General features: G+C 34.6%; 2 protein-coding genes across 3 annotated transcripts in view; one reads left to right on the forward strand and one right to left on the reverse strand.

Annotated features, from left to right (window-relative positions):
• TTC14 (tetratricopeptide repeat domain 14) overlaps nucleotides 1-8,270 on the forward strand; it is a 9,409-nt gene extending 1,139 nt beyond the window's left edge. The window contains exons 2-12 of one of the 2 annotated variants that reach the window (XR_005196564.1): nucleotides 26-150; nucleotides 257-456; nucleotides 1,360-1,444; nucleotides 1,603-1,732; nucleotides 2,045-2,200; nucleotides 2,621-2,692; nucleotides 3,148-3,267; nucleotides 3,355-3,477; nucleotides 4,958-5,583; nucleotides 6,002-6,111; nucleotides 6,932-7,029. Coding sequence is in view for 1 of the 2 variants with exons in the window: in XM_017506325.2 (XP_017361814.1) it covers nucleotides 26-150; nucleotides 257-456; nucleotides 1,360-1,444; nucleotides 1,603-1,732; nucleotides 2,045-2,200; nucleotides 2,621-2,692; nucleotides 3,148-3,267; nucleotides 3,355-3,477; nucleotides 4,958-5,075; nucleotides 6,002-6,111; nucleotides 6,932-7,847 (2,155 nt within the window). In the remaining variant the exon portion in view is untranslated. Of the gene's footprint in view, nucleotides 1-25; nucleotides 151-256; nucleotides 457-1,359; nucleotides 1,445-1,602; nucleotides 1,733-2,044; nucleotides 2,201-2,620; nucleotides 2,693-3,147; nucleotides 3,268-3,354; nucleotides 3,478-4,957; nucleotides 5,584-6,001; nucleotides 6,112-6,931 lie in introns of both variants that reach the window. The other variant, XM_017506325.2, reaches the window with a different exon arrangement.
• A 2,526-nt stretch (nucleotides 8,271-10,796) lies between these two features.
• Nucleotides 10,797-25,429, reverse strand: part of CCDC39 (coiled-coil domain containing 39) — a 68,991-nt gene continuing 54,358 nt past the window's right edge. Inside the window, exons 14-19 of the mRNA XM_037730562.1 lie at nucleotides 16,135-16,294; nucleotides 15,545-15,651; nucleotides 13,574-13,714; nucleotides 13,270-13,449; nucleotides 13,039-13,124; nucleotides 10,797-11,851 (exon numbers count right to left, since the gene is read on the reverse strand). Of these exons, the coding sequence (XP_037586490.1) occupies nucleotides 11,695-11,851; nucleotides 13,039-13,124; nucleotides 13,270-13,449; nucleotides 13,574-13,714; nucleotides 15,545-15,651; nucleotides 16,135-16,294 (831 nt within the window). The 3' untranslated portion in view covers nucleotides 10,797-11,694. The remainder of the gene's footprint in view (nucleotides 11,852-13,038; nucleotides 13,125-13,269; nucleotides 13,450-13,573; nucleotides 13,715-15,544; nucleotides 15,652-16,134; nucleotides 16,295-25,429) is intronic.

Consider the following 25,429-nt stretch of genomic DNA (forward strand, 5'->3'; position numbering starts at 1 on the left):
TATATATTTTTTTTTTTTTTTCAAGGAAAGAGAAGAGAGTTGACAACATTGAGATACAGAAATTCATCTCCAAAAAAGCGGATCTGCTTTTTGCCGTTTCCTGGAAATCAGATGCACCTGCAACTTCTGAAATTAACGAAGACAGTGAAGGTGGGTTTAGCCTTAAACTCTTGAAGATTGCGGTTTGGTTTAACAGTACCTCAGGTGAAACGGAACTGAAAACAACTGTTAGTGATTTTGTTAATTGTTTTTTTAGATCACTATGCAGTCATGCCACCTTTAGAGCAATTCATGGAGATACCTAGTGTGGATCGGAGAGAACTGTTTTTCCGAGATATTGAGCGTGGTGATATAGTGATTGGAAGAATTAGTTCCATTCGGGAATTCGGTTTTTTCATAGTGTTGATCTGTTTAGGAAGTGGTATCATGAGAGATATATCCCACTTAGAAATCACAGTAAGTTATTTTTCTTATTTGGATTGCTTCTATTTTTGTTAAGTCATCTCAATGCAAGAATTAAATCTTTGCATGCAGTTGTACTCAAGTATACCTAACAAGATACTTTTGGGAATTACATGTTAATTGTAGAAAATTGTTAAAAAAAAAAAAAAAATTAGTGGAAGTTACTTACCCAGTTTCTCCCTCTATTTCTGGTTTGGGGGCATTTTTTAAATGTAAAATCTGGTTGGTAGGCACAGTGTCCTTTTTTAAATGCTCCAAGAAGTATCAGTGGATATGGTGAAGTTGATTGGTATTCGGACTTATTTCTTGTAGTTGAACATATGTATTCTTAATTAGTTAATATTTGGTATTGGATATTTTCATGTGGATAATGTAGAGAGAAATTTGTGTCATTTACATATTTACAGTAATTAAATGTAAGTGGTTTGTACATTATAATAAGATACTTTGCCCAAGATGATGAATAGTCCTGAATTTGAACTAATGTGTGATGACAGAAGATTGGGTATTTGCTATCTATCCAGGCAGATGAAAAGGAAGAAAAGCAGAATGTGTCACAGACTGGATAACAGGCAAAAACTTTGGAGAATTCACGTTTCATTTTCGTTGGAAAACTTATAGACAAATTTTAGTTTTCTTTTGAGAGTGTAGTATACTGTCATCCATCATATTTGGTTCCTGAAACTAATGGAAAGTTTCATGGGATTTTAGTTTTTTAACTGAACATATTTTACTGTGTTTGGACATGGAAATTACTTTTAACTACATCTTCATTTAAATTTTTACTTTAGAACATTCAATTATTAGCTGTTTAATACTGAACAACTAGGTTAAAAGAAGACACTGTTCTTACCAATGCTTGAAATGTCTGGTGTTTTAAAATACTTCTCATTACAGGCTCTGTGTCCCTTAAGAGATGTGCCTTCTCACAGTAACCATGGGGATCCTTTATCATATTACCAAACCGGTGACATCATTCGAGGTGATTAGTTTCATCAAACTAATAAAAAAGTGATGATTGTTGAATTTTAGAAAATACAGTCTAAGAGAATAGTGTTTGGGAAGTTTTATATTTTTTATATATTATGTTTCCATTTCTTACTAATCAGCTTAGTTTTCTCTCTTTTTTTTCCTCTTAAGCTGGAATCAAGGATATTGACAGATACCATGAAAAGCTAGCAGTATCTCTGTATAACTCATCTCTCCCACCACACCTATCTGGTATTAAATTAGGTGTAATTAGCTCTGAAGAGCTTCCTTTGTACTACAGGTAATTTATCCATATTATTTCAACAGTTCATTACAAAAGTCTCTTGAATTGAAGAATACCAAATTTTGTCAAACTTGACAACAAAGGGGAATTTTAATTTCGCTTATTGCAAAATGCATTCATTTTATTTTTATAACCATTAAATCACTTCACACTTGGTAAAAGGAACCATATAATATTGCCACACCTTCTTATGCAAAAATGGTATGAGTATTTCAACCTCATATGATAATATTGTTTCTTTACTGGAAATGGCATGTCATATTAGTCATTTTATGATTTTTGTGTTTGTGTATGTTTTCTTTTTTTAAGGAGAAGTGTTGAACTAAATAGCAATTCTTTGGAGTCCTATGAAAGTATCATGCAGAGTTCCTTGGGATTTGTTAATCCAGGAGTAGTTGAATTCCTTCTAGAAAAACTAGGAATAGATGAATCTAATCCACCATCTTTAATGAGAGGCCTACAAAGGTATAGTAAATCAGTATTATTCTCTTAGGTGGTAAGGGGAGTGGGGCTAAGCTCAGAAGCTGCATAGCTGAAGGACGTATATGACTATCCTAAGCCACCTAGTAGCAGGCATATGCCCAGGGTTGAATGAAGCAAGTGATCCCATCTTCTGAACTGGACTGTCTTATCAGTGATTAGATGTGTACCATGTGACGAAGTAGAGAAGGATGCAGAAACTTGATAAGAATTTTGTATGTATACTAAAGAAAACTACTGTTTAACAATAATCATTTCGAAAGTTCAAACATTTTGCTATGTAAATAGAATGTGGATTTCTTGCTTGGGATTCATACTTTCAGTGTTGAGTGCCTGTCAAGCAGAATTAAGTATAATTAATTTAAAAATATTTTTGTTTTAACTTAAAATTTTTTTTTTTAATAGCAAAAATTTCTCTGAAGATGATTTTGCTTCTGCATTGAGAAAAAAACAATCTGCATCTTGGGCTTTAAAATGGTATGAAGACTGTCTTTCAGCAATTGCGTTATCTCATCTAAAAGCTTAGGGCAAGGCAAGCATGCGTATATCATCGTTAAGACAAATTTGAGATAAAGTGATGCCTTTTTCACATGAGCTTTTAATTTCTTTCATTGTTAATTTTTTTAGAATAGATTTATATTTTTTATTTTATAAGACGTAAGTAGTCTTAAATTTTACACTTAACAGACTTAAGTTTTATTTAGCATTTCAGTTTTCTCGAAAGGAATTAGTATATTGTTATCTGGGTTTCACCAATATTTGTTACAAAAATGCCCAAAGGCAGAAGAATCCTTCTTAGGTATATTGTGAGTATTCTGAAAACTAAATATTTGCCAAGTTTGATGACATTTGCTTTTCAAACTTATTCACACCAACATTTTATTTAGATGTTCTTTGAAGTATTTGTGATGCTTTACAAATATCTTTTTTAGCGTGAAGATTGGAGTTGATTATTTTAAAGTTGGACGCCATGTGGATGCTATGAATGAATACAATAAAGCTCTGGAAATAGACAAACAAAACGTGGAAGCTTTGGTAGCTCGTGGAGCATTGTAAGTGAATCATGCATGGATTTTAAGAAACAAGATGTATGAAGAACTTGTGAGATACGGCCCTTTACTTGTGTTTCTTGTCTCTAGATATGCGACAAAAGGAAGTCTGAACAAAGCAATAGAAGATTTCGAGCTTGCATTGGAAAACTGTCCAACTCACAGAAATGCTAGAAAATACCTCTGCCAGACACTTGTAGAGAGAGGAGGGCAGTAAGTGTCAAATTTTGTTTAATAGTAGAGGTCTCATGTTGAACAACCACTGAAAGATTTTGAACTTAACATAAGGAAACAGTTTAAGGCACTTAATTTAGAACACTCTTGGTTCAAAAAATAAATGGAAAAGTGCAAGAGAGTTTGGTTTAATAATGAAGAATTTAATTTCTAAATTCATCTCATCATTTGAGTAGTATGTCAGAAGTATGAATCGAGTGGTCTACGGTTAATTGTAAGATTTTTCCCTTATATTCAGCTTATTACTCCACTTTAGTAAAATCAACTCCAGTCTTCACACTGAAAAAGATATTTGTAGTAAATGGAAGAGCAAGTTAAGAACAAAACTGTAATTATGTTACTATCTTGAGATGCTGCCATAATAACTAGCATAGTAGTTTGTAAAATATTTAGTGATTAACACACCAGTCTAATTTACAAAGTATTTCAAAGAAATGTAATACTTTAAATATAATTTGGTAACAGACTGCTTTGGTAATTAAAAGCTGTAATTATTATGGTTTGTGTGAAAACAGAAGCCAGTTTATAATCAATAGCATCTCTCATTGTTAATTTTTTTAGAATAGATGCATTTCTTTTCTGTTCCACGAATTTGCCTAATTATTTCTATTTGTATAGCCATTCCAGTTTGTGATCACAAATTCCAAGTTAATGAGATTTTGTAACATTCGTTTATAATTCATAGGAACTTCTATTTAATGATTGGAGCAGCGTTTTACATTCTTACTGGGTAGACAACTAGTACCTACTTACATGTGGTTGGGTTACAGCCTTGTGTTGGTGTCTTTTAGCCAAGTGAGTAGCAGTGCCATCCAGTTACCTAAGCCAGAGATACTGCTCTTCTTCGTCTTGTCCCTTGTTTCCCACATCCAGCCTGCTGACACAAAAGTGATTCCATTGTACTTGTTTTACAGTAATTTCTTTTTCCGTCTAAGAACCAAAAGCACTTTGCAATGTCCTTTGACTGCTCTGTGTCCAAACTTTCTAATTCTGGTTTTTCACAGCATAGACTTGTGAGCTACATCTAATGATTATGCAATTTACAGGCATATTGTAATATACATGTGTGTTGGGATTTCCAAAGATTTCCAAAATTTTCTGTAGATAATTTTTCATAAACTACTAGAGGAAAGGGCCTGACAGTATAATTCTGTGCTAAAGTTCAAGAGTATACTAAATTGGTGGATACCCGTTTGTCGTGGGTTTTCATGGATTACTGCAAAAATGTGCCAATATTGGACATAGAGCTTTAGCTACTAGTAATGGATTTCTGTTTATGTGGTCTGTGAAATAAATTACAATAAAAAGCATATTATTTGGGTGTTTTTCATTTTGGAAAATAAATTACTAAATGTGGCTTTTCCCTAATAAGCTTTCTTTTATAAGCCTCTGACCTGTATGCATATTTGTATACTTTTGTTATTTATACAAAAAAGCTAAATCTTTCTTTCAAATTTAGGTTAGAAGAAGAAGAAAAGTTTTTAAATGCTGAAAGTTACTATAAGAAAGCTTTGGCTTTGGATGAGACTTTTAAAGATGCAGAGGATGCTTTGCAGAAGCTTCATAAATATATGCAGGTGATTCCTTATTTCCTCCTAGAAATTTAGTGATATTTAAAATTAATGCTCAAACTTAATTTTCTTCTAGGAAAACTATTCTAGATTACTTTAAGTTGAGGCATTATGAAATTTCTTTTTAGGTACAGTTTTTCCTAATTGGGTTTGACATTGCTTTATAGTGCCTCTGTTTTTGTCCATACTTGAAAGTAAAAATAGCTATGAGGAAACTCCTATTGCCTAAATATGGTATGTGGTTTTGAGAAATGTCACTGTAGTGAGCTTACCTGGTGGTTTTAAAATTATCATTGTTGCTACTATGAGCTAAGTATAAAAGCCTTTTTGAGACATATTTTAAATTGTCGTTTCCTGTAATACTGATGATGATGTTTTCTCATGCATTTTCTTCTGAATTGGACCATTGCTGCTGTGTCTGGGACATCTGGTGCTGCTCCTCCCCATCCACAAACTGGAAAATGATTTCCTATGTAATCATGCATCCAACTGGGCTGTGCTATTTTAAAAAATGGTTTGTATTTGAACATGGTGATTCCTCCTTCAATTCACCGTAATGGAATGTCTTTATTTGAATTTTATGTGTAAAATGTGTCTACATTTTTCAATTTTTAAAAATAATATTTTTTTATTTTTTTAACCTTTCTTGCACTTTGGGTTATGGGTACCACTGCAATGGCTTCCCCTTTTTTGATGGGATACCAACTGCAATATGGTCCTCAATGCTGCTCTGGCCATTTCAATGATTAATGCCAAACATCTGTCTGATTAATTTCTTTATGTTAAAAAAAAATACTGCTTAATGCTGGCTGTATGGTGATTTGGTTTTACTGAATTGGGCTTCTGGTTGGGGGTGGTCTTTTGAATACTGGGTTTTTATATATTTTGCTATTTTTAACGTGTGGTTTTTTTCGATATCTGGGTTCTAAAAGAAATCTTTGGAATTAAGAGAAAAACAAGCTGAAAAGGAAGAAAAGCAGAAAACAAAGAAAATAGAAACAAGTGCAGAAAAATTGCGTAAGCTCTTAAAAGAAGAGAAGAGGTAAACTATAATATTCAGTATTTTTAAACTTAAGGCACCTACTGAATTGAACCTAAAGTGCCATACTGGAGGTAAAGTAAATAAAAATGTGAAAGTATTTCAAGTGGTAATCAATGACTGTTAAGAATCTTTAGCAATTATGTGTTCCATGTATTTTCCTATTAAAGAGATGAAGTGGAATTTAAGCCTAGAACTCGACAAAAAAAAAATTAACCTTAGAATTAAAATACAGAATAAATTGCTTTAATTGTATTTTAGGAAGAAATGTTTTAGAACTAGAGCAGTGATTCTCAGCTAGGAGTGGATTTATTCCCCCAGGGACATTTGACAACATGTGGAGACATTTTTGATTGCCATAACTAATAGGGTGCTACTGCATCTAATGTGTGTTGGTCAGGGATGCTATTAAACAGGCTACAGTGCACAGGACAGCTCCCATGCCCACCCCCGACAAAGAATTATTAGGCTGAACATACCAGTAATCAGGTGAAGAAACCGTGAACTAGAGTAGCCAAGTACAAAACTTGAATTCTCTCCTATATGTGTTCAGTAGTCTTAAGTTTTTAAGATAGCATTGAAAAAGTCTCTGTCTTTCAGAAATTATGGATTTACTTAAAATGATAAATGTCTGCAAGCATTTTTTCCTCCGAAAAGTGCTTAATGGTAATATTAGATCTTGTAGGAGCTGAGATTATTATATCATGTGTCTGAACCATAGTTTTATAAAATCTTTAAAGGAAACAAATAGGACCCACATCTTTATGAATAATTTAGAAACATTTTTGTACATATATGACAAGGTAAACTATATTGTTTTTAGGCTAAAGAAGAAAAGAAGAAAATCAACTTCTTCCTCTTCAAGTGTTTCTTCTGCTGATGAATCAGTGTCTTCATCATCATCCTCTTCGTCTTCTGGTCACAAAAGGCATAAGAAACATAAGAGGAACCGTTCAGAGTTGTCTCGAAGTTCCAGAAGGCATTCATCTAGGGCATCCTCAACTCAGATAGATCAGAATAGGAAAGATGAGTGCTACCCAGTTCCAGCTAATACTTCAGCATCTTTTCTTAACCATAAACAAGAAGTGGAGAAACTCCTGGGAAAGCAGGATAGGTTACAGTGTGAAAAGACACAAATCAAAGAGAAAGATAGATGCCCTCTCTCTTCATCTGCAGTTGAAATACCGGATGATTTTGGAGGTAGGTCTGAAGATCCAAGAGGTTTTTATAATAGCTATAAAACCCAAGCAGGTAGTAGCAAAACAGAAAAGCCATATAGATCAGAAAGACATTTTTCTAGTAGAAGAAATTCCTCAGATTTTTTCTGTAGGAATTCAGAGGACAAGATATATGGTTATAGGAGATTTGAAAAAGATATGGAAGGAAGAAAAGAGCACTATAGAAGGTGGGAACCAGGTTCTGTGAGGCATTCTACCTCACCAGCAAGCTCAGACAACTCTTGGAAGTCAGGTGAGAAATACAAAAAGTATACTCACTCTGGATCACGTGATTTCAGTAGACATGAGCAAAGATACCGGTTAAATACAAGTCAAGGAGAATATGAAAGAGAGGACAATTATGGGGAGGATAGCAAAACAGAGGTTCCAGAGGAAGCTGCATTAAGTAGCAAAGGACACTCAGAAAGCAGTGTTAAAAAGAATTTACCTCAGAACTTACTCAATATATTCAATCAGATAGCTGAATTTGAAAAAGAAAAAGGAAATAAGTCAAAAAATTAATACACCAAGGATATCAGCGCCATTACACAGAATGCCATTAAGTAAGGTTTTGGGTGTTTTTAGTCCTAAGAGTTCAGTGCAGTAGTCTCTGCTCCTAAAATTATGTGTGGAGATCACAGGAAACAAATGCTTTTAAGCTTCTCTCAAATTTTCTTTCAGTTGTAGGTCCCTGTCACAGCTTGGTTTTTAGGCTTTATATGTATGTATTTATGTATAGTATATTACAGTTTGAATTTCTTCGCTTAAAGACAATTCTCTGAAAGTACTGTTTCTTCTTTCTGTTACGGTATATGAGAATTCCTGGGTCCACTTACCCTGCTGTTTGAGAGAAAATTTGTGCATTGAACACATGGATCATTTTTATAAAAAATGATTACATTTTCTTTTCTGTTAAATTAAAAATCATCAGCTTTTGAAAGATTATATGTTCGAGTGTTTCTTGAACACTATTTTATATTGATCAGTTTAAATATTACGTTTTTGCCCAGTTTTTTTTTATTTTTAAATGGTAGATTATGTGTCTTCATTTTCCTCTAAAGCCCGATTTGATTAAAAGTGGTTGTGAACAGTCATTGGCTTGCACCCAGCATAAGTGCCTGAGGAATAAGACCATAAAAGTTGAATAGAAGCGCGTTTTGCTGGTTTCTCCATTCTTTTTACCTGTTGCTAGCATTGTAGCGATAAAAAGCTTTTTAACTTGAAATATTTGTAAGACCCTGAGGGCCTATATTCCAGGCAAGAGTACATCAGAAAAGAAAAAAATCTTTTTAGCAAAAACATACCAGTAGCAGAGAAGCACATTGTAAATCCGGCTTTTCTCTAGGGAAAGAAAATTGGGAAACTGTCGTAGTATTGCAGATGTTCAGTCCAGAAGGCACCAGGAATGTTTTGAAATCTGACCCGCATTTCTCCACCTCACACTGCCTCCTGTCCCTTGGTGCTTCCCCGGTGAACCCTTCTTCAGAGTCTGAATGAATAACTAGACCAACCAGAGCCTGGTTTTACTCAGGATAAGTTCCAGCAGCTAGAGCCGAAGAACAAAGAGACTCCCCAAATCGCTGGAAATAGTATATTCTTTGGGAGATAGAGATAGGAGTTGTAGGTATTGGGTTTATGATGTCATTGGAGTCTTTGCAGTTTAAGATTCTTGAAGCTATAAATTATAACAGGCTTTGGATACTGTCACACACGTTGATGCTGGATAAGTAGGTGGGTAGCTGGGTGTCTACAGAAGTCTCAGTGAGGGAGAATAATACAGGAAGAAGAGACTTTGATTCCCTGTTCTGTCTTGCAGTTCTTGCCAATGGTAAAATGTCCAGGCTTTAAGTACTGGGTGTGTGTTATTTTGTGTCTGTCAAACTCCAGGGACGAGGGCCTAGTGAAAAGTCTGAAATCTGTTTTGCAAACGGAACGGGGAAGAGAGACCCTGGTCAAGAGCAGTAGATTACGGTGGTAGAAATGGGCTTAGTCACTCAAAGCATTAGTCTTTGCACCACGAAGCAGCTTCTTTTAAGAAGTTCGTCTTAAAAGAGTCCTTAATTCTATGTATTAATAGCTCCAGTATCATCTTTACATAGTCTCCTATGTAGTGGCGTTTATAGAGTGAAAACTATCTCTTGGCATAGTCTTTGACCTTTTGGAATACCTAGTACAGCTTACAGTTTTAAACACACCATTTAAAAAAATTTTTCTTAAATTCATGTAAATTGAAGGGGGTACAAGTACGTTTTTCTTACATGGATATAATGTGTAGTAAAGTCTGGGCTTCTAGCTTAACCATTGCACCCATTACATAATTTCTCTTCCCTCACCCCCTCCCAACCTACCATTGGTGTAGGCACATTCATGATTAAGACCTCAAAAGTACAAGCAAAAGGGGCTAAGCACAGTGGCTCATGCCTGTAATCCCCGCACTTGAGGCTGACGCAGGATGATTGCGTGAGGCAAGATATTTGAGACTGGCCTGGGCAACACAGCATGACTCCATCTCTACAAAACATTTACAAATAAGCTGGGTGTGGTGGTGCATGCCTATAATCCTAGCTATGCAGGAGGATCACTTGAACCCAGGAGTTTGAGGCTGCAGTGGGCTCTGATTGTGCCACTGCACTCCAGCCTGGGTGACGGCGAGACTGGTGTCTTAAACAACAAAAACAAAATGGGACTTAAGTAAACTAAGAAGCTTTTGCACAGCAAAAGAAATAACACAGTGAACAGACAACCTGCAGAATGGGAGAAAATATCTTGGTCTCCATAAGCAGAGTAAGTGTGACTTTTGGATATGAGGATAACTGTCCAGGTTGGAGATGGATTGATCCCCTATTGCACCATTTATCACTAGTACACTGAAGTTAGAACTGTCATTTAAGGATTAAATGTAGACTTGTATGCTAGCCTAAGAACCAAACCATTCTAAGGATGTGGTAAGCTCTGGGTGGCGACTCAGTATAAGTAGAAGTTGTTACATAGTGCAATTTCTGTGCATCAAGCCCTGTGCATCCTTTTTGTATTACCCAGTGATTTCTTTCTGTGTATTACAAATGAGGAAAAAGGAAGTAACCATCCAAGGTTACAGAGCTAGTAAGATAGAACCTCTGCCTGCACCGAACAGTATTTAATGTTACTTCAACATTTAAGTAATTCTCAAACTAGTATAGGGCTGAGAATAAGAACTTTGGTGAGCAAAGTGGCTTTAATCAGTTTTTAGGTCTTATAAATCTCATGCATTAGAGCAATACTTCAGCCAAAAATTTTATTACCTAGCTTTTTTTTGCCCATCTTGTTCTTTGGACTTTGCTATGCCTTTCCTTCACTATTTCTAAAAAAATAATAGGAGAACTATTCACTACCATTACTGCTTTTCAGAAAGAAATACAAACAGCAGTTCTAAAATGACAGTTGTAATGAGTTTTTTTTCCCCTAGGTTTAAAGGAGACACATGTACATTCATGAATTCTAATACATTTATTTAAAATCCAGTTTTATATTCCACATTCTATTCCAAGAGTACAAAGTGTTGGGCACATGTTATAATGAAGTGTTAACTGGAAAAACTACTAAATTTGGCAGTCTACCTCCAACTGTAAACTTAAAAAATTTCTATTGCAAATCAAATCATATCTAGTTTTCATTAAATTGTTTATTAAATCAATAACGTTTCAAAAATGTATTTTTTATACTTGGTTGGCTGTATCTGTAAGGAAATATTTAATGCTTTTGATTTCTTTCAAGGTCAGAATGAAGTGATTTTTAGAAATTTAAGCTGCATTTTAAAATGGATGTACAGTATTCTTATCAATTGGATTTTTTTGGGGAGAGTGGGGGTTCATCCTATTTTTTGGTTAAAAATTATACCAAAAGAAGAAACTGCCTTTAATAACTTTTCTTCCCAAAAGTCTGAGAAATAGTTACTTTGAATAAAACCTAATTTTGGTGTCTTACAGGGTGAGACTTTAACATTGTAATAAGCTCATAATAGTAGAGTAAATCTTTTAGAAATGTCTTCCTGAAAGATTGTTACATTAGAAGTGAGTGTAGTTTGTGAAATAATAAAGGAAACTATTTTCTAACACTACGAACATCAAAATTACAGTGAAATACAGGGTTTTCCCTATGCTTGTATAACCTGTAACCTGACAAGAATCTGCTATTAATGTGTTCTTCAGTTTGAAGAAAACAGTAGAGAACATTCCTTTTTTAAAAAAAAAAAAAACTATCAGTTGTTTGTTACACTTTTTACTAAGATTTTACACTTTCCACTAGATAAAATGTGTTGGATCATTTTGTATTTTAAAGTATGATATTTTTGTTTTTGTGTTTACAACTTTTTCAGAAGAGATTAAAATGTTTATTTGCTGCTCTTTTTGCTCTTACCATTACTAGAGCTACTACTAGCACTAGCTGGCCTAGAAGGGCTGCCTACTAGTGAAGAGGAGGCCGGGAAGTTAAGCTCTAATACTTTAACTGAAGTCTGAGAAGTAGGTGTACTTGTCCTCCTAGATGACCTGGAAGAAAAGCCAGAATTATAAGTTTAATGCAAAGTTCATATTTTAGTATAGACCCCTCCATTATTGGCAAAGGGTACCGTAATTCCGTAAGTAAAGAGATTTAAAAAGTACATAGTAATAGTGTTAATAAGTTTTTTAAATGACCATTAATAGATATCAAAAAATTTGAAAAGAAAGATGAACATAGATAAGTTTCACACCAGTAGAAAAGTGGTTTAATTGTGTTTCTATTTCTATATGGTAAAAATGCTTTCAACTATAATCAATTTTTTAGAGTTGGAATCATTAAACATTAAAAGTTTCCAAGACAGAGGAAAGAGGGGCAATAGGATTTTGGTGCTGGCAAGAATAACTAAAATGATTCCCTTTGTAATTTAAGTGAGAAGCATATTGATGGATAAAGTGGAAGTGGTAGGATCATGTGAAAAACAACTATGTAATCCTGAAATGATGTTTTAAATATACATATTTTATGAAAGTACAGGGATGTTCAATTACATAGAAACATTTTTTATACTTAAACACTTTTTTAGGGGCCTCTTCATGAAATCTTTACATGGACTAAGGAATAGTAATTTAATGCATAGCTACTAAATGCAGGAGATTGTGAATTCTAAATTCAGGATTATTATTAATATAAGTTTTTGTCAGCACAGCACGAGAATGTTGGTTTAAGCATTTGGTGATAGAATTCTGGGTAACAATAAACTGCAGAAGGAAAAAAATGTTTCCTTTTTAGCAAAATAAAGCTTCATAAATAAAGTCAAATCCTAATTATGTAAAATAGCACAATGTGGTTTTAATCACAAAAATCATATTCTATAGGTCTGTACATCTAAGCTGCCCTTACAGGTTTAAAAGATAATCTCCCAGGTTTACCCCCAAGTGCTAGATGTAGCCTCCAAATTTATTTCTGCTTTATCCTCCTGAAATAGCTGATAATCACAGAGCACTTGGGCTATACTGGAAGTAGTGACACCAGCAGAAGTCAGAATGAAACTCCTGTTCTGCTGGCGGTTTCTGCATCTAATCTCTATGATGCTGACTAGTGAGATGTCTGAGGGTGCAAAGAATACAGGAGTGAGTGCATGGGCCTGTCCCAATAGCTGTGGTGACAGAGGTGGCTGGGATCACTTAGTATACAGATGTGAGTTAAGGAGATTGTTCTGTAACCTTCCACTTACCTTACTGATGGTAGTGAAGTGTGTGAAGGATATCTGGAACTCTGGTGACTGCCTTTAGTACTAGCTGCAGGTAGGTCTAACCCACTCTGGAGGAATATTGAATAGCAGTCATTAGTATTACTATTTTTCAGAGGAGAAATATTTTTAATTAGATTTCACTTCATGAATGCCATAAAAGTTTCATTTTCATAAGTGTTTAAGATATATTTAATAGGAGGTGCCATATATTACCTGTTCAAAGTATGTTTGAAGGATAATGCGGATCTCAGCATTTTCTTCTGTGATACCAACTAACATTTCATCAATAACCTTGTGAAACTGTTTGAGTTCACGAAGTTTGATATCTTGTTCTTCCAGTGATTCACCTTTTGTGTCTTTCAAAAGACGGATTTCCTTTGTGAGTTTTGCACACTGTTGGTAAATAATAGTCAATTATTCTATAAAACTGTGTTCCGGAATTTAATATTTTTAATAGATAAAGGAGGATTTGGGACTTCAAAAATATGACAGGTCAGTTTTTCAAAGACAACAATACCTGTTTCGTCACTCTTTCTAATTTTGGCTTCTGCTCCTCCGTTTCTTTATTTAGTTGAAATGAATAAGCCTGCTTTTCTGATAATTTTTCTTTGACATTATTTGCTAAACGTTCTAGAACGTCTAATGTATTTTCCATGCTCTGCAGAAAAAGTATTAACATATTTGTTAGAATCAGAAATTGACTTTTATAACTTGGCATTTATCAAGTATTCGTTGAATTTTAACTCATTTATTTCTGTACATATATACATTATTTCTGTTGGTGAATAATAAGTACAGTGATGAACCTCTTAACATCATGTCTTGGTCAGTGACGGACTGCATATATGATGGTGGTCCCATAAGATTATAATGGAGCTGAAAAATTCCTGTGACCTAGTGACATTGTAATGTTGTAGGACAACACATTACTCATCAGTTTGTGGTGATGCTGGTGTAAACAAACCTGCATTGCCAGTCATATAAAAGTCTAGCACATATGATTATGTACAGTGCATAATACTTGATAATAAAAGATATTACTGATTTATGTATCTACTGTACAGCATACTTTTATCATTATTTTACAGTGTACTATTTATTTAAAAAGTTAACTATAAAACAGCCTCAGGCAGGTCATTCAGGAGGTATTCCAGAAGAAGGCATTGTTATCATACGAGTTGAAAGAGCTTCATTCATGTTACTGGCCCTGAAGAGCTTCAAGTGGGACAAGATATGGAGCTGGAAGACAGTGATACTGATGATCCTGACCCCCGGGTAGGCTTAGGTTTATGTGTGTGTATGTGTCTTAGTTTTTAACAAAAAAGTTAAAAAGTAAAAATTAAAAATAGAAAAAAGCCTAGAGAATAAGAATATAAAGAAATAATATTTTTGTGCAGTTGAACAATGTGTGTTTAAGCTAAGTGTTATTACAAAAGTCAAAAAGTCTTACAAAATTAAAAATTTTTAAAATTAAAAAGCTATAGTAAGCTAAGGTCAATTTATTATTGGAGAAATAAAATGATTTTTATGAATTTGCTGTAGCCTGGGTGTACATTGTTCATCATGTCTACAGTAGTGTCCTAGGCCTTCACATTCTCTCACCACTCACTCACTGACTCATCAAGAGGAACTTCCAGTCCTGCAAGCTCCATGTATGGTAAGTGCCCTGTACAAGTGTACCCTTTTTTTTGTCCATTAGACTGTATTTTTATTGTACATTTTCTATGTTTAGATATGTTTAGATGTTTAAGTACCATTGTGTAACAGTTGCCTATAGAACTCAGTACAGTAACACACTCTACAGATTTATGGCCTAGGAACAATGAACTATACCATCAAGGTCTGCGTAAGTACACCCTTAGGATGTTCACACAGTGACAAAATCACCCAAGGATGCATTCATCCAAATGCAGTCCCATTGTTACGCAGTGCACAACTGTGTAATGGTTTTATGGATTAAATTTTGTATGTAATTCAACTGGAAATTATTTTTATGGTATTTGGGATAAAACAATGACAAAATGGAATTTTCAAAAATTCACGGTGTCTTTTCTTCAGCTTTATTAGTAAAATCAATTTTTATGTAGTGCCTTTTTACAAGGCACATTCTTTTTATCTTTTAGTGATTTGCTTTAGTAACTACTTTGTACTAGATTATTTTTTTCTTTCAAACTCTTTAAGAAGCAATCTTAATGTGATCTCTAAGAAATTAAAGTTCCTTAAAGGGTTAATGGGTACATCATAATAACTATGATCTACCAGCTAATAACAAGTAATTGGCAGTGCTTAGCACTGGGATTTTAATTTGCCTAAGACTTTGAGCACTTGTTTTTGTCTCCTTTAAATGAGACTTATCTCTTACTATCTACTTCCCTAAAAGAGATTCTAAATAACTGTCTTCTTGGTCCAAGATCAAAAGAATAGAAGTAGTAGTAATGATAGTTGACTTTTATGGAAGGCATATTACTAAAATGCCTGTAGAATTTACCTGGATGTCTTCTTGAAGTTCTCTGATTTGTCTTTGTTTGTATCTGTATTTTTCATCAATAGCTCTTTTCTGTTCTTCTAGTTGAATTTGTAGCTCATACTCATCACCTGGAATGTAGAACATTTTTAGTTTAAATTTTCAACGTACTATGTAGAAATCAGTTTTAAAGTATTACATAAATTGCACCAGTATTTGTTATGAAAGGTTAAATTTTTTATATCCACTGGTAGAAAAACACTGTAGACATGTAGTAGCCATTTCTTGTTTGGTCTACATAAAGCAGCAATATGCTGCCATTTTTTTCACTTTTTGAATTGATTACCCTAGAGAGGTGATATGCCATACCAAACCAGAAGTAATAATGGAAGTAACACCCTAGCAAACCACCCACCAAAAAAAAAGGCATGAGGGGAGGAAAGAAAAGAGATTAGTTTTTCTGATCCAATCAAACATAGTATACTTTTGTTGTTCTCCATGTCTCACAGTGTTCCATTTATCTATACACTTGTCACTGCATATATGTGTGTGTGTGTGTGTGTGTGTGTGTGTGTGTGTGTGTGTGTGTGTATAAAATTTAGACTCCTACATACTGGATGGAGTTACTTTTTTTAAAGATTGCTTGTAATTGTTGTTACAGCTGTTGAGAACTTGCAGGGTGTTTTCTAGAGCGTAGATTTCTTTTTCAGCTTTGTTGATTTTAGCATCCAAACAGTCACCTTCCCTTTGAAGCTCTTCTTTTTCTTGAGCAGCCTATGAAGTACAGAATAGAACTGGCTGAATGAAAGTATTTACGATGGGAAGAAATGCCTAATGTCTGTCTTTGGGGCAGAAAATAGTTAACTTGTAACAATAACAGTTTATCTTACGGCCTACATAAGGCACAATGCATTTATGTCTTGCATTTGATATAGAATGGAAGACCAAATTATCAGCCTTCAAAATATGGCACAGAGGATACAGAATTCAAAACTATGATGGAAATATAGTACCTAACCAAAGCTTACCAAATTCTCCAGCAAAAAATTGCCAAAGAGTTAATCATGTATAAATATTACTGGGAAGAGAAATAAGTTAGCTAGAGGTCAGTTTTGAAACTGGATATTAAATCAGAAGAATGTTTCTGGCCTGAAAGAGGTTCAGAAACACTTTCAAAATTGAGGAGTAAAAGATACATATTTTAGGAGTAAAAAGGTATTTTGCCACAATTAAAAAAAAATTTTTTTAAAGACCATTGTGATAAATGTGGCTGAAAAAGATGAAACCTGTTAATTGCTAAAGACCAAAATTATAAGTGCAGACATACTCAGTGACTTTTTACCAGGGTAATGCTGTCACTGTGCTAGGTTCTCTAGAGTTGTACCTGAACAATTCCAAAGAACTTCCTAAAGGTTGACATAGATAGTATGCATACTTATACATATATGTCAGTATATATATATATATATATACACATATACATATGCAAGAAAATTTTTAGTCAAAATCACTAATTTCATTTTAATTTATTCAGCTCTTAGATGTGTGTATTTAAACCTGAGTGTAGTCAATTAGAAAAATAAAGTTTTTTCTGATTATTTTTATTTGTAAAAATTTAAGGAGTACAAGTATATTTTGTTACATGGCTATATTGTGTAGTGGTGAAGTCAGGACTTCTAATGTACTACCCATTATTGGAGTACTGCACATTGTGCATTATGTAATTTCTCATCCCTGCCCCTCTGATACCCCCAGCATGATTCTGAGTTCCAGTGTCTTATCACTCCACACTACACCTCCATGTGTACACATTATTTAGCTCCCACATATAAGTGAGATCACATGGTTTTTGCTTTTGTGTCCGAGTTGTTTCTCTTAAGATAATGGCCTCCAGTTCTGTCATGTTGCTGTAAAAGACAAGATTTTATTCATTTTTATGGCTGGATAGTATTTCTTTGTGCATAGAGACCACATTTTCTTGATCCAGTCATCCATCAATGGACACTTGCGTTGAATGCAAATCTTTGCTATTGTAAATAGTGCTGCAGTAAACATAGGAGTGGGGCTATCATTTTGATTTAATCATTTCTGTTCCTTTGTTTAGATTGCTGGATCAAAGAGTGGTTCTATTTTTACTTTCTTGGGAAATCTTAATTCTGTTTTCCATGGAGATTGTGTTAATTTACATACCCACCAACAGAGTATAAGCATGTTGCCCACTTTTTTTTCTTCCAACTTTTAGGTTCAAGGGGTGGACATGCAGGATTGTAATATGGGTAAATTACATGTCATGGAGGTTTGGTGTACAGATTTTTTTGTCACACATGTAATAAGCATACTTTCTCCAGTGTATGTTCAAAGATCAGTTAGCTATATGTGGGTTTATTTCTAGGTTCTCTATTCTGTTCCATTGATTGTGTCTCATTTCATACCAGTACCATTGATGCTTTGGTTACTATGGTCTTATGGTATAATTTGAAGTCAGATGATGTAGTCCTGCCAGCTTTGTACTTTTTGCTTAGAATTGCTTTGGCTATTTGGGTTTTTGTGTTGCATATGAATTTTAGGGTTCTAATTCTGTGAAAAATGAAATTGGTATTTTGATAGGGGTTGCATTGAATCTGTAGATTCCTTTGGGCATTACGGTCGTTTTAACAGTATTAATTCTTCCAATCCATGAGCATGTAATGTTTTTACCTTTGTGTGTGTCATCTATGGTTTCTTTCATCAGTGTTTTGTAGTCTTCCTTATAGAGATCTTTTACCTCCTTAGTTAAATACATTTCTAGGTCCTTTTTTTGGTATCTTTTATAAATGGAATTGCCTTCTTGGTTTGGTTCTCAGCTATATCATTGTTAGAGTATAGAAATGCTACTGATTTTTATACCTTGATTTTGTATCCTGAAACTCTGCTAAATTCATTTATCCAATCTAAGATGTTTTTTTGGCGGAGTCCTTAGGGTTTTCTAGATTAAGATCATAGATAATTTGAACACAGATAATTTGACTTCCTCTTTTCCTATTTGAAAGACTTCTATTTATTTCTCTTGCCTGATTGCTGTGGTTAGGACTTCCAGTACTATGTTGAATACGAGTGATGAAAGTGGGCATCCTTGTCTTGTTTAAATTCTTAGGGAGAATGCCTTCAGCTTTCTCCCCATTCAGTATGATGTTGGCTGTGGGTTTGTCATAGATGGCATTTATTATTTTGAGTTATGTTCCTTCTTTGCCTAGTTTATGAAGGATTTTTGTCAGGAAGGAATACTGAATTTTATCACATTGCTTTTTCTACATCTATTGAGATGATTATATTATTTTTGTCCTTAATTCTGTTTATGTGATGTATCATATTTATTGAGTTGCATATACTTAACTATTCTTTCATCCCTGGCATAAAACCGCCTTGATCATGGTGTATTATCTTTCTGATGTGCTGTTGGACTCGATTTGCTAGTATTTTGCTGAAGATTTTTGTGTCTATGATCTGTGTTCATCAGGAATATCCATCTATTGTTTTCTTTTTTGTATTGTGTCCTTGTCTGGTTTTGATTTCAGTGTTATACTGGCCTTACAGAATGAGTTAGGGAGAATTCCCTCCTCCTCAATGTTTTGTAACAGTTTCAGGAGTATTTGTATTAGTTCTTCTTGGTATGCTTGGTAGAATTTGGCTGTTACATTTTATCTTGGGCTTTTTTATTGTTGTTAGGACATTTTTTATTATTATGGATTCATTCTTGCTATTTACATTATTGGTTTGTTCAGGATTTTTGTTTCTTCCTGGTTCAACCTTGGGAGGTTGTATTATATGTTTCCAGAAATTTATCTGTTTCCAGGAATCCATTTCCTCTAGGTTTTCTAATTTATAAAGTAGTATAGTCTCTGATGATCTTTCCTATTTCTGTAGTTCAGTTGTAATGTCTTATTTCTTTCTGATTTGGTTTGTTTAGATCTCTGTTCTTGACTAGCTAGTAGTTTATCAATTTTGTCATTCGAAGAACAAACTTAATTTCCTTCATCATTTGTAAATGTTTTTGTCTCCATTTATTTTGTTTTGCTCTGATCTCTTACTGCTTTTGTTCTGCTAACTTTGGTTTTTTTTTTTTTTTCTTGTTTTGTTAATTCCTTGAGGTGCAGTGTTAGATTGTTAATTGATGATAATTCTACATTTTTTATATAGGTATTTAATGCTGTAAACTTCCTTCTTAGCAATGCTTTTGTTCTATTCCACAGGTTTTGGTATGTAGAATTTGGCTGTTACTACATCTTATCATCATCATTCATTTCAAAATTTTTTTAAAATTTCCATCCTGATTTCTTTGTTGACCCAGTGAGCATATCGTTTGATTTCCATATGCTTCTAAGGGGCCCAGAGTTTCTCTGGGCATTGATTCCCAGTTTTTTACTGCACTGTGGTCTGAGAAGATTTTTATTTATTTATTTATTTATTCAAGACTTGTTTTCTGGCCTAATATATGATTTATCTGGGAGAATTTTCCATGTGCTTATGAAAAGAATGTATATTATGCAGTCGTTGGGTAGAGTGTTCTGTAGATGTCTGTTACATGTCCATTTGGTCTAAAGTCCTATTTAATTCCAATGTTTGTTTATTGACTTACTGTCTTGATAATCTGCCTGGTGCTGTCAGTGGGGTGTTGACCTACTATTATTGTATTGCTAATTCTTTATTTCAGTCTAGTAATAATTGTTTTATGAATCTAGGTGCTGCAGTGTCATGTGCATATATACCCCTTTATCGCTGTATAATAACCTTCTTCGTCTTTTACTGTTTTGATTTAATATCTGTTTTATCTGATATAAGTAACGCTACTCCTCTTTGCTTTTGGTTTCTGTGGAATATCTTTTCCACCCTTTTACTTTCAGTATATGTGTGTCTTTACAGGTAAGGTGAGTTTCATATAAGCAGCATATAGTTGGATCACATTTTTTATCCATTCCACTGTCTATGTTTTACTTGGATCATTTGATCCACTTACATTCAAAACTAATATTGATATATATGGTTTTGTTCCTGTCATATTTTCAATTATTACCTAGTCGGTTTATAAATTTTTTTTTCTATGTGTGGTTGTCTGTGTTTTGGTGGAATTCTTTTGTGTTGCCAATGATTCCTTTCTCTTCCTCTTTTGTGTGTTTGTTTTATAATACCTATGAGTTCTATATAGCTTTTGTCTGTTTTCCTGATGGTGAATGCTGACATTTTGTTTCCATTTTAAAACTCCTTCAAGCATTTCCTATAGGACTGGTCTAGTGGTGATGAATTCCCTTAGTGTTTGCTTGGCTGAGTATTCTTTCTTTATGAAGCTTATTCTTGCTGGATATAAAAGTGGGGGTTGACAGGTGTTGTGTTTTGTTTTGTTTTTGTTTTTCCTTTTAGCTTTGAAAATTCTATACCATTCTTTTCTGTCCTGTAAGATTTCTGCTGATTAGAAATCTGCTGTTACTCTGACGGGATTTCCTTTATAGGTGACTAGATGCTTTTTTCTTGCTAATTTTAACTTTTCTTTTGCAGTTTCACTTTGACTGTAGACATTCTGATTACAATACACCATGATGAGGTATTTTTTGAAATGTATTTTCCTGGGATTGGTGACCCTTTTGTTATCCGGATGCCTCTCTCACTAGACTTAAGATGTTTTCATCAATTATTTCCTTAAACAGGCTTTCTAAACTTTTTTCTCTCTCTTACCCCCCCAGGCATAACTGATAATTTGTAAGTTCAGTCACCAAACATCTTGAAGGCTTTATTGATTTTTTTTTTTTTTTTTTAATATATATACTTTAAGTTTTTTGGTACATGTGCAGAATGTGCAGGTTTGTTACATAGGTATACATGTGCCATAGTGGTTTGCTGCATCCATCAGCCTGTCATCCACATTAGGTATTTCTCCTAATACTGTCCCTCCCCTTACCCCCACCCTCCAACATGCCCCGGTGTGTGATGTTCCCCTCGCTGTTTCTATGTGTTCTCATTGCTTAGCTCCATTTTATGAGTGAGAACATGCACCATTTGGTTTTCTGTTCCTATGCTAGTTTGCTGAGAATGATGGTTTCCAGCTTCATGTCCCTGCAAAGGATGTGAACTCATCCTTTTTTGTATGGCTGCATAGTATTCCATGGTGGATATGTGCCACATTTTCTTTATCCAGCCTATCATTGATGGGCATTTGGGTTGGTTCCAAGTCTTTGCTTTGGTAAACAGTTTTGCAATAAATGCGTGCATGTGTCTTTATAATAGAATGATTTATGATCCTTTGGTTATATACCCAGTAATGGGATTGCTGGGTCAAATAGTATTTCTATTTCTAGATCCTTAAGGAATTGCCATACTGTCTTCCATAATGCTTGAACCAATTTGCACTCCAACCAACAGTGTAAAACCATTCCTATTTCTCCAAATCCTCTCCAGCATTTGTCTCCTGATTTGTTAATGATTGCCATTCTAACTGGCATAAGATGGTATCTCGATGTGGTTTGATTTGAATTTCTGTAGTGACCAGTGATGATGAGCCTTTTTTCATATGTTTGTTGGCTGCATACATGTGTTCTTTTGAGAAGTGTCTGTTTGTATCCTTTGCCCACTTTTTGATGGGGTTGTTTTTTTCTTGTAAATTTGTTTGAGTTCTTTGTAGATTCTAGATATTAGCCCTTTATCAGATGGGTAAATTGCAAAAATTTTTTCCCATTCTGTTGGTTGCCAGTTCACTCTAATGATTGTTTCTTTTGCTGTATAGAAGCTCTTTAGTTTATTTAGAATCCATTTGTCTATTTTGGCTTTTGTTGCCATTGCTTTTGGCGTTTTACTCATGAAGGCCTTGTCCATGTCTATGTCCTGCATGGTTTTGCCTAGGTTTTCTTCTAGGGTTTTTATGGTCGTATGTTTTAGGTTGTATGTTTAAATCTTTAATCCATCTGGAGTTAATTTTTGTGTAAGGTGTAAGGAAGGGATTCAGTTTCAGTTTTCTGCACATGGCTAGCCAATTTTCCCAACACCATTTATTAAATAAGGAATCTTTTCCCCATTGCTTGTTTTTGTCAGGTTTGTCGAAGATCAGATGGTCGTAGACGTGTGGCATTATTTCTGAGGCCTCTGTTCTGTTCCATTGGTCTGTATCTCTTCCATTGGTACTGTTTTGTTTCCAGTACCATGCTGTTTTGATTACTGTAGCTTTGTAGTATAGTTTGAAGTCAGGTAGTGTGATGCCTCCAGCTTTGTTCTTTTTGCTTAGGATTGTCTTGGCTGTGTGGGCTCTTTTTTTCTTCCATATGAAGTTTAAGGTGGTTTTTTCCAGTTCTGTGAAGAAGGTCAATGGTAGCTTGATGCAGATAACATTGAATCTATAAATTACTTTGGGCAGTATGGCCATTTTCATGATATTGATTCTTCCTAACCAGGAGCATGGAATGTTTTTTCCAGCTGTTTGTGTCCTCTCTTATCTCCTTGAGCAGTGATTTGTAGTTCTCCTGGAAGAGGTCCCTTCACATCCCTTGTTAGTTGTATTCCTGCATATTTTATTCTCTTTGTAGCAATTTTAATTTGGAGTTCACTCATGATTTGGCTCTCTGTTATTGGTGTATAGGAATGCTTGTGATTTTTGCACATTGATTTTGTATCCTAAGACTTTGCTCAAGTTGCTTATCATTTTAAGGAGATTTTGGGCTGAGATGATGGTGTCTTGTAAATATCCCATCATGTCATCTGTGTCATCTGCAAATAGAGACAGTTTGACTTGCTCTTTTCCTAATTGCATGCCCTTTATTTCTTTTTCTTGCCTGACAGCTCTGGCTTGAACTTCCCATAATATGTTGAATAGGAATGATGAGAGAGGGCACCCATGTCTAGTGCCGGTTTTCAAAGGGAATGCTTCTAGTTTTGCCCATTCGGTATCATATTGGCTGTGGGTTTGTTATAGTTTTTATTATTTTGAGATACATTCCATCGATAGTTATGTTGAGAGTTTTTAGCATAAAGAGCTGTTGAATTTTGTCAAAGCCTTCTCTGCATCTGTTGAGATAATCATGTGGTTTTTGTCTTTGGTTCTCTTTATGTCATGGATTACGTTTATAGATTTGCATATGTTGAACCAGGCTTGCATCCCAAGGATGAAGCCTACTTAATCATGATAGATAAGGTTTTTGATATGTTGTTGTATTTGGTTTCCCAGTGTTTTATCGAGGATTTTTGCATCGATGTTCATTGTGAATATTGGCCTGAAGTTTTCTTTTTTAGTTGTTTCTCTGCCAGGTTTTGGTATCAGGATGGTGATTGTCTCATAAAATGAGCTAGGGAGGATTCCCTTTTTTTGTATTGTTTGGAATAGTTTCAGAAGGAGTGGTACCAGCTCCTGTTTGTACATGTGGTAGAATTCAGCTGTGAACACGTCTGGACCTGGAATATTTTTGGTTTGTAGGCTATTAATTGCTGCCTATACTTCAGACCTTGTTATTGGTCTATTCAAGGATTCAGCTTCTTTCTGGTTTAGTCTTGGGAGGGTGTAAGTGTCCAGGAATTTATCCATTTCTTCTAGATTTACTGATTTATGTGCATAGAGTTGTTTGTAGTAGTTTCTGATGGTAGTTTGTATTTCTGTGGGATTGGTGGTGATTTCCCCTTTATCATTTTTTATTGCATCTATTCAATTCTTCTCTCTTTTCATTATTCTGGCTAGCAATCTATCTATTTTGTTGATCTTTTCAAAAAACCACCTCCTGGACTTGATTTTTTTTTTTTTGGAAGGTTTTTTTTGTGTCTCTCTCTCCTTCAGTTCTGCTCTGATCTTAGTTATTTCTTGTCTTCTGCTAGCCTTTGCATTTGTTTGATCTTGCTCCTCTGGTTTTTTAGTTGTGACAACAGGGTGTCGATTTTAGATGTTTCCTCACTTCTCATGTGGGCATTTAGTGCTATAAATTTCCCTTTAGATACTGCTTTAAATGTGTCCCAGATATTCTGGTACATTGTGTCTTCATTCTCAGTGGTTTCAAAGAACATCATTATTTCTGCCTTCATTTTGTTATGTATCCAGTAGTCATTCAGCAGCAGGTTGTTCAGTTTCCATGTAGTTGTGCGGTTTTGAGTGAGTTTCTTAATCCTGACTTCTAATTTGGTAGCACTGTGCTCTGAAAGACTGTTTGTTATGATTTCCATTATTTTACATTTGCTGAGGAGTGATTTACTTCCAATTATGTGGTCAATTTTAGAGTTAAGTGCAATGTGGTGCTGAGAAAACTATATTCTGTGGATTTGGGTTGGTGAGTTCTGTAGATGTCTATTAGGTTTGCTTGGCCCAGATCTGAGTTCAAGTGCTAGATATCCTTGTTATTTTTCTGTCTCGTTGATCAGTCTGATATTGACAGTGGGGTGTTAAAGTCTCCCACTATTATTGTGTGGAAGTCTAAGTCTCTTTGTAGGTCATTAAGAACTTGCTTTATGTATCTGAGTGCTCCTGTATTGGGTGCATATATATTTAGGATAGTTAGCTCTTCTTGTTGTATTGATCCCTTTACCATTATGTAATGCCTTTCTTTGTCTCTTTGATCTTTGTTGGTTTAAAGTCCGTTTTATGAGAGACTGGGATTACAACCCCAGCTTTTCTTTGCTCTCCATTTACTTGGTAAATCTTCTTCCATCCCTTTATTTTGAGCCTATATGTGTCTTTGCACATGAGATGGGTCTCCTGAAAACAGCCACATTGATGGGTCTTGACTTTGTACCCAATTTGCCAGTCTGTGTCTTTTGATTGGGGCATTAAGCCCATTTACACTTAAGGTTAACATTGTTATTTGTGAATGTGATCTTGTATTTTGATGCTAGCTGGTTGTCTTGCCTGTTAGTTGATGCAGTTTCTTCATTGTGTTAATGCTCTTTACCATTTGGTATGTTTTTGGAGTGGCT

This window comes from Cebus imitator, unplaced genomic scaffold (assembly GCF_001604975.1).
Source record: "Cebus imitator isolate Cc_AM_T3 unplaced genomic scaffold, Cebus_imitator-1.0 Scaffold353, whole genome shotgun sequence".
Lineage (NCBI taxonomy): Eukaryota > Metazoa > Chordata > Mammalia > Primates > Cebidae > Cebus > Cebus imitator.